This window comes from Nilaparvata lugens, chromosome 1 (genome assembly GCF_014356525.2).
Source record: "Nilaparvata lugens isolate BPH chromosome 1, ASM1435652v1, whole genome shotgun sequence".
In the NCBI taxonomy this organism is placed as follows: Eukaryota; Metazoa; Arthropoda; class Insecta; order Hemiptera; family Delphacidae; genus Nilaparvata; species Nilaparvata lugens.
Window position 1 is genome coordinate 27,001,136 of NC_052504.1, and position 9,655 is coordinate 27,010,790.

Here is a 9,655-nt window from a genome sequence, read left to right on the forward strand (position 1 = left end):
ATTTTCACTAGTAGTTCTGTGAACAGTAGACCTCACGCAGTATTCGCATCCACAAGTAACTGATTGAAACTATAGACCTTATGGGAATACAACAATAGACTGGCTTCTCCACACATCTGTGTAATCACTTGTCAGCTGATTTATGATGAATAATTTTCTATAGTCTGATTTTTACTTCTTATATTGGCTATTGGCGTATGAAGGAGGCTCCTTTTTCCTTCAATATTATCCTTGAAATGCAAAATTTCCAAAAACTTTGTATATACGTTGACGCGCAATTAAAAAAGGAACATACCCGTCAAATTTCATAGAAATCCAGTACCGCGTTTCGCCGTAAATGCGCAACATTTAAACATTAAGTGAAATGCCAAACCGTCGACTTGAATTTTAGACCTCACTCCGCTCGGTCAATAATTTAAATGAAGTATTTTGTTAATTAATTATTAATTCTAGATTGTTGAAAGACGATCTGGCAACAGAGCAAAGCATGAAAGAGATAGCGCTATCCGCTTTGTTGAATGATAGACAAGGATAGCAATACCATTGCTAATCAAACACTGCTTGCCATTAAAACAAGGATCTCATTATACACTACACTGTGACCAGTGCCCCATCAAGACCAGCGGTAGCCAGCAAGACGTATAAATGATAGGAACTGAAAACATTTTTTTAGTTTAATAAACGCAATAAAAATTATTAAAAAACAATGAAAAAGTAATGCAATAAAAATCAGGCCTATAGCAACTCAATTACACAGAAAAGCAGAGCAGATATCAAAACAGGAAACAGCTTGGATTGGTTGAGAAGTGTGGATGGGTGGTTTGCTAGGAAAACACAGTTTCGCTCATATCACAATTTGGCAAGACAGCAACCAAAACCAATGCATGGACTGAACCAGTGACACAGTGGGTCGCCAGCAACTGTCCGAACAAGTTAGCATTGCACTTATTATTAAACTTGGATCGCCAGATTTTGGCGACCCAGCTTGTGGCTCACTCCGGTCGCCAGCCCCTGGCCGCCAATCCCTGTGTCTCACTTGTGTCCTAGGTCCCAGCCCAGCGTGCATTATTGGAAGGCTTTGCCACACCGATATCGCTATCACGGCGGTAGCAAAGTTTTAAAAAATGTCTAGACTTAATTTCCGTTTAAAACTTGAAAATAGAATATCACAAGTGATAAAAATAAAAATTTATGTAGGCTATATAATAGACAAATAACTTGCTGTCAAGAGAGAAGCTGAAGAGGTACCTGAATGGCAGTGACTGGATGAGAGATTTTAGCCTCTGGAGGGCTGCTTGATTTTGGCAGTAGAGATTCTGAAACAATCTTAAAACGTACCGGTACCCTACGGTATCTTCTTTTACAATAGGTAAGAAAAACTTTTTGTATAGATATTTATTTGTATAGATATAAATGTAATATATACTACCATTTTGGAATTTGAAAAGAAAAAAGTATTTGACTTTCTCCTCTCCCCCGGACGAATTTAATTCATGGGGTGGATGCCAAAAATGTAATATTAAAAAAGAAATATATATAATTGTTGTATTTGATTAATAATGGCAATTTTGTATTATAGATTATTATTATTATAGACAAACAAAACATGTGCAGGCCACATTTAATAGGCACGCATACGTGCTGGATTGATCACTTATTCAACTATACTTATTAGCTGCGCAGAAAACAGTTTATTTGTTAATTTCTATAGATATCTGAAAAAATATTATTTTGTTAGTAGATTAATTTATTGTTTTGTATACCGACAACAATTGACATCTCTGTGGCTACATGTATTTTATGTAGGCCTACTGTTTGGTAAATAAATTCTAACTTGAATTAGTTAGGTACCTATAAAATGGCTCTGTTATATAAACAGTCGGTTGGTAACGGTGAGCTAAAGAATGTACAGTGTACTTCGATTTCATGCTAAATTTGAATGAGATCTTTCAAAAGCATTCGATTTGCAACTGAGCAAGACAGCTTGGCAAGCTAAAATGAGGGAGATCATCATCTATATAAGGATCTTATTTTTATTGGTGAGAGTAAATCAACTAAACATTATAAATAAGTCTGGAAGAAAATGGTTGTATAATAGCCTACATACCTATTTTTAATCCTTGGAATAGATCCATGACTATTATGGCTGATTGATTTTTTTGTCGTAAACATTTTTATTATTATTAAAGACGTTTGAACCATTTTTCCAATCCTAAATATAGTATTGAAAGTAGAAATCCTATGTGTTTATAACTAAAACACTCCAATGCTTTAAATGCCAAAATTTTAACCTCTTTGAAATAATATAATTTCCAAATCACCGCTTCAGCTTAGTTTTCTGATTAATTTTTTTTTCTTCAATCCTCTAATCTAATAACTCTCACACCCATGAGTAGAAAATAATTCATAAAATATTTCATTGTTATTTATTGATATTATCATGCTTGGTTGAAATCTCTACGGAGTGATTTTCATTGTTTCTATTCTCTGTGGTTGAAAGTAGATAACTTCAAATCTTGAATTTAAGGCCTTTTTTAAAATATTACAGATTATTTTGGAAGACTGTTCTCTTATCAGTAATGGGGAACCAAATAATTCTCGATCCATGTGTTGTGAGTTATTATAGCAGTTTTAATTAATTACTTATTATTTTTTGCGTTCATCAAAATTTTTCGTGGTATATAGTAGAACTTGAAATAAAATTCTATGGAGTAGGCCTAGATTCAAAGCCACTTAGTTTCTTATTCTTATACAAAAGTACATACATTACCGTACGGTGCCTACACTATTCACTTTGATAGCTTAAAGTGAATCACTTATAAAGGTTGTATTAAATGAGTAGAATAATGTAATCTTATACTTTCAGGAATATTATTTACTGTACTATCTTTTTCTTATTTAATTATCCAAAAACAATCCATATACCAGTACCGGATATCTTCAATCTATAGCATGCAGGGTTACCATGTATAAAAGCTATTGTAATTCAGAATGAATTGTAGACACATATAGGCTATACGAGAACGCATCTTAACATCGAAGAAACTTGGAATTGAAACTTCAAAAGTAGATAAGTTTTGAAGTATTCGAATGATCTACAAAAATTTTGGCTGAGCTAACTTCGCTAATAAAGACCAAGTTGATTCCACACTCCAATGTACACTTTATAGTAAATTTTTCTGTAAACGTTATTATCTAATAGTGATCATTCATCAGTAGGTTGATAGTGATCAAATCGTACAAATGTTGTACAAGCGTACCAATTTTGTACAAGTTAGGAATTATATTTTCTGAAATGTGTTTTCCTATAGCTTGTGGAGTTGTGAATAGAGTGATCCCTTTGATTGTTGGTGGAAGGAAAATATCTTTCAACAGATACCCGTGGTTGGTGCTGGTGAATTTTCGGAATAATTATCATTGCGGAGGCACACTGATCAGCAGCCAACACGTGCTCACAGCTGGGCATTGTGTATCATTGTGAGTGCACCAATAATAATTTTAAACGTTGCATTACCAGTAGCACTATATATAGTCTCACTCTATAGTAGCACTCTATAGAGTAAGCAGTGCACAATAAATTGATGTAAAGGGCCCCATAAACTAGGGAACTTGATTCTTGCGATCCAAGTTCCTCAGTGTATGTGGAAAATTGGCGAATCGCGAACCAAATTCGTGACGAATTCGGTCTTCAATCTGGATTAAATACTTTGTTCGGTTCGTCCGCCAGGGCGATATATTCTATCTATATATATTCAATATATTTTCTTCCTACAGCAGCTGCAAACTTTGACACACTCATCTCTAGACCCCTAAAGACACTGAAATAACGAACGGTTGTTCGCTCTCCCCACTGCAGTGTGTGGGCAAATTCTACACAAACTTGGTTCCCCGAACCAAGTTGGCCGATCCAAGTTCCCTAGTGTATGGGGCCCTTAAACCATTCTCATTTACTAGGTACTGTATATTAGTAAGCATAATATTATTGTATGTATCATTAGACTGGTGTGGAACGTGTAATATCTAGAGATAGTATTTTATAAGAATGGTCAGAGACTATCCTGACAAGTATACCACCTTGGTAAGTCATGGACGTCTCCCTGTCGGGATATCTGAAATGCAAGGTATACCATACACGTTCTGCAACAGTAGTCCATGGATTGAACAAAACCATTGAAAACGACATCACTGTCATTTCTCAATGTGTGCTACACTGTCATCCCAGGAGTTTTCAGAATAAAGATATGTGAATGATGAGTGGTAGGAAATCTTTCCGAAGTGATCTTTTTGAAAAACAGAGAAGCATTTTTGGACATTTTATTGTAAAATATATAGGCTATTATTGACGAGCTGATCACGTGTATTTTTGATACGATATTTAATTGAAAAACTGATATTTAATGATATTCAATTGAAGAACATCCCAGTTTCCTGCGCCATTCTTTATTATGGTTATAAAAATTTAAAAACATAAGTCAAGTTATTATTAAGGCTTACATAATTAACGTATTTGAAGGATTTCATCCTAGCTTGAACTTTTAACCAATAATCTAATAATGAGTCGGTATTTTGAAAATACTATTTACAAAATAGTTTCTCATTTATAATTATTTATTAAGTAGGAAACAGTTATAAAACGATTAAAGATAATCTATATATCTGTGTGTACATGTGACTAATTCTTAAAACAAAATCAATCCAATAAAGTTATTCAAATTAGGTAGGTATAGGTAGTTATAATTTGTCGATATCATATAATTTCATTCTTATAAGTATGCGCTACTCTATCAGTCATATCAATACCGTATGTATGATAGAGACTTTTCCATATAGTAGGTGCTACATTTATTATTGCATGGTGTTTTTTTTTTTTTGAATCGTAGAATAATTAATAATAGATACGGTAGGTATATGGTACGAGTACGCTAATTCTTCTCTCATCTTCAGGCTACTTTTGGTGGTAAGGTATCAATAATATAACAAAATAAAAACTCTATTAAATTAACAATGCAAAGGGGAGGAGGTATGAGAGTGAATGAGCGTAAGTATGAGGATAAGTATAAGCATCCCTAAGCTCATAGGGATCAACAGAATAAGCCTAGAAATCAAATCAAGTTCTATAATTATACTGCAGTAGGCATAGCAGGCTATAGGAGAAGAGGTCATAAAGAAGTCCAAAGCAATGCGTTCTAAATATCCTGCTCATTTACAATCATAGAATTATGAGATTTGATTATTTTTCGGAAATGCCAGGAATCTTCATTCTAAAGCTTTTAAATCGTTTTTCAGGAACCTATTAGAAATACTATAGGCCTATTACATGATATAATTATAAGACTATTCTAAAATTGCTATTCTATTCCAGTGATGATGAAGAAGCCGTTACTCCCGAACATTTATCAGTTGTTCTTGGAGCACATAACTTATTGAATGACGATGAGCATTCAAGGATTTACAGAAGAGTTGAAGCCATCAAACTACATGCAAATTTCCACGGCGATGAAGTGCACGATGTGCATGATATTGCATTGTTAAAATTAGATAAGGAAGTCACATATAGTCGGCATGTTGGACCAGTGTGTTTGCCAGGAGCTTTGGATGGTGAGTGATCCTACAACTTTTGATCTACAACGGAATTAAAATATACATATTTATTACAGGGAAAATACATAGGAAAACAATGGGAAATAAAAAATGTCTCTGTAAAAACAAGCCCAACAGATGAAAAATCCAATTAAACGGCTTGTTGGCTTGTATAATAAAATAAAATTACTGTAACAGTAAAAAGCTAAAAAAAACACTATATAATTATTATATATGTACCGTTACCTTACTACATAAAAATTGCCTATCAAATAAAACTCTCATAAAAATACCATATATACCAAGTAAATTCAAGAACCATATAATTATATAATGTGAAATTTGCTGTTTCTCGACTATATTGTTGGGATTAATATGTATTTCTACCTTATAATATAGCATATGATTCACATTTCATAACAGAGAACCTCTACAAAATCCCAAAAGGAAAAGTTATAGGATGGGGATCTAAAAATTACAATGGATTCATCTCTAAAATACCCTCAGAAGTGGAACTAGACATACTTTCTCATGAGGAATGTGAGAAGGTCAATGAATATGATTTTGATAAGCACTTTATTGAAGAAAGAGGGTCTATGTTTTGTGCTTATACATACAAACATGATGCTTGTAAGGTGAGGATACCGTCGTACACTAATTTTTCCAAACATTATCTTGTCCGTTATATAATCAATTTAACTAAACCGGTACTGTATAGTCAACTATATACAAAATGGATTAAATTGAGAATGTTTTGAATAAATTATAATATTTGAAAAACTAATTTATCTTATAATTCTATTTGGCTATACTTTTGATTGAATGTAAATAAACAGTCACAACAGAATAATAAAATACTCTAAAAAATACATAATCAGCTAAGATATAGTAAAGAGTAGATAATTCATTTCCTCATTACAATTATTAGGAATACCAAAATTTGCTTTTTGGTTAAATCAAAATTGTCTGACTATTTCCACTTCATGAGTAAATATTATTGTAAGAAGAGGATATATAGAAACTGAAACACTTCAATATTGTATAATCATAATTGAATACAGTATTACATTTTAAAATTATAATTTGAATATTAATATAATCATAATTATACTATAGGCCTACATAAAATCACTCCACTTGTTTGGGCTATACTTTATTAAAATTATTAGAACAATATAAAAACAAATATAAAATGTGTTTATATTGTTTTACATAATTTTACTATATAATATATAGTACAGTCCGCTAGCTCACTGAATTAAATGCTTTTATTATAGCCTAAATCATTAAAGTGATAATGTCTATTCTTGATCCAAATATGAGAACTCTACTTTTCTTTCTGAATAATATGAGTTTGAATATCCATTTCCTATTTCTATGCATGAGAGCGCCATATAACACTGCGTTAAGCCAAAGCCATATCTGAGATACAGCAATCCGATCCTAATCCCATCATACAGGCGGATGACTGACTGTATGACAGCGTAGGTACAGCACTCTTAATGCAGCAAACCGCACGCGTCCATCTTCTGACTGTCCTACCCCCACCCCGTTCATCCTACACAATGAATATCGATCATGAATCGGATTAGAACGCTTCATAATTTTTTGAGGTGTGTCCCGGCATTGACAAGTGTGCGACAAGCTTTAGATGTCGAACAACTCTCGGGTCAAACCACCTTCCAATCATACATTCATTTAGAACTACATATAACGTACCTCATCCCAAAAACCTTTTCAAATGTTTCACGTAACTTTGAGTTTTTCAAATTGAATGTGGAATGAATGAATTTATAATCAGTGAAACTGAATAAAATACTTTACTATTTTACAGGGTGACAGTGGTGGACCGTTTGTAGTGGAAAACGGTCAAAACCGAATAGTCCAAATAGGTGAATACAATTCATATACGACAATGTAGTACAAAAGATACAGTAAATCCTCCATCAATACCTCCGTATTATTCTACATATATAGGCACGAAGTCTTCAACTCTTTCTATATGGCATTGCATTTATATTAGATTGAGTATATTTAGAAAAATTGCATTTCTTGCTTGAAATGTTCCATATTTTTTCCACTAAGGCTGATCATACATTGGAAGCTGAGAAAATTTGGTCAATCGTCCAACCCGGTCAGTCCAGTCCAGACTCTGCCCTCCCCCCTAAATTGCTACTTATTTTCAGGTAGCCAGGAGTGGAACACTCCTACTACATTATTTCACTACCTACTGTGAAATTTAATGGGGGGGGGGGAACGTTTCACATTGTGCAGATTGAGTGGACAATTAAGGCTATAGGACATCTGAAATGTATAACTTATTATACATTATTTAAAAGGTCTTAAATTACGCTTCCAATGTAGGACAAGCCGAAGGATGATTGGGTACCTAACTTAATCATAATATGAGCTCGAAGGCTTGTGCGCGTGTGTGATGGTTATGGTGATGATGATATAATAGCTGACGAGTAGACTTACAGCTCAAGAAAGGACTCTAAACCATTGGGAAGTAATTCTCAGTTTATATATTTATCTTAATATAGCTGGTCTCTAGCAGACCCAGTGGGAGAACCGGAAGTATATATTGCATATAAGAACTTGACTAATCATTGAAAAATGTTCTCTCTAATGATTCCAAATACATTACCTTGGAGGTAGTTTGATGCAGAATGTAACTGTATGATATGACAATAAATATTTATATATTCTATAAATGAATGTTATGTTAATTATATAAAAAATATGGTAATTATCTGAGTAGATACCTTACCATGCATTTCTTAATTCTACCCAGTCTTCTTGTCGTCTAGTATCATGTAGTCTAATATTGATAGCAATCAAGATAATCTTGTTTTTTATACGTGGTATAGGCCTAATGGTACTGCATTCAAAACACAAAAATTTATGGTATCACGCATGCTTTTGTTTTTATTATAGGTATAGTATCTTGGGGTATCAAATGCGCCAAAAAAGGTATACCTGGAGTTTACACAAAACTTACATCTTACATAAATTGGATAGAAAAGAATGCAAACATTTCTATTAATTCTTGCAATTTTTTATGAATTAAAATGGTATGAATTAAATAGTCATTGAAAAATAGCTTATGGTATATTTTTTCAGCTTCAACTCATCAACAGAAATATTTTTAAATTAGCCTTTGCTAGTTTATATGTATTCCTAAATAATATTTACAATTTATTTGATATTTGAATAAAGATTTTATTTATAATTTAGTTTCAATAAACTTTTCAGACCACCCTTCTTCGAAAATTCATCATATACGGTACTTCTATTATAAATTTATCTGTTGAGATCCCTAAACAAACAGATTCCGTTCATATAGTTATTTGGTAATAGTAGACTATACATTATAATAATAGATTTTCAAAATATAGGAAATTAGTCTGTCCGATATACTGAATTATTTTAGTAACCTAAGTCTATAAAATGTTGGAAGTCGGATTGGAATACTGTATGACAAATTGACAGTGGTGTGGAGGCACGTGAAGGGGACCAGGTTACATGCGAACTTGCTGCATCTATAAGAGTGAGTGCTTCCTGCCTTGCCGACTTTAAAAACGCCGTCTGATAATGCCTGGCCGGTTAAATTTTGAGGATTGACAAACTGGCACTTAATACTACTTATTGGCTTGAACCTACCTTGCTGCTTGAACCTTACTCTGTATCTGCAAATTCTGTGATTCTTTTAAAGTCATATCAACTACATTTGACATGTTTTTCTCATAAAAAATTAGTAATATAATAAGCTTTGTGAAACAGTAGTTTGAATTTGGCATGTAAATTCAAAATAAAAATACAGTACCGTACCGTAACTTACCGATAACTTTTACCATTCTTATTGCACTGTCAGAAAAACTCATTATTTTATGAAGAGTATTGTAAATTGAAACGATGGATCAATCAACCTACCTATTTCTGGAATATGTTTGAAATAGTAATTAGTACTGAACTGGTAATATTATGTTTTTGATTATATTTTATCAAATTAATACTGTATCATATTTTTGCTTTTTTTCAAAAACGCGCGCTGTGACCAGGTATACCAATAAAA

The 9,655-nt window shown here is 32.9% G+C and overlaps 1 protein-coding gene across 1 annotated transcript; it reads left to right on the top strand.

Moving 5' to 3' along the window:
* The first annotated feature begins 1,849 nt into the window (after positions 1 to 1,849).
* On the top strand, positions 1,850 to 8,781 carry LOC111060569 (venom protease-like). The gene is made up of 7 exons (XM_039423805.1): positions 1,850 to 2,039; positions 2,549 to 2,612; positions 3,312 to 3,477; positions 5,363 to 5,598; positions 6,004 to 6,215; positions 7,415 to 7,472; positions 8,518 to 8,781. Exons 1-7 carry the CDS (start codon positions 1,998 to 2,000, stop codon positions 8,643 to 8,645), a joined length of 906 nt encoding a protein of 301 aa, XP_039279739.1. The 5' UTR covers positions 1,850 to 1,997; the 3' UTR covers positions 8,646 to 8,781.
* Positions 8,782 to 9,655: the final 874 nt, after the last annotated feature.

Bases quoted from the DNA above. Each gene is read 5' to 3' on its own strand.
- LOC111060569 (XM_039423805.1), top strand. From the start codon at position 1,998: ATGAGGGAGATCATCATCTATATAAGGATCTTATTTTTATTG. The intron at 2,613-3,311 runs GTGAGTTATTAT...GTTTTCCTATAG, and splicing joins TAATTCTCGATCCATGTGTT to CTTGTGGAGTTGTGAATAGA. The intron at 6,216-7,414 runs GTGAGGATACCG...ACTATTTTACAG, and splicing joins ACAAACATGATGCTTGTAAG to GGTGACAGTGGTGGACCGTT.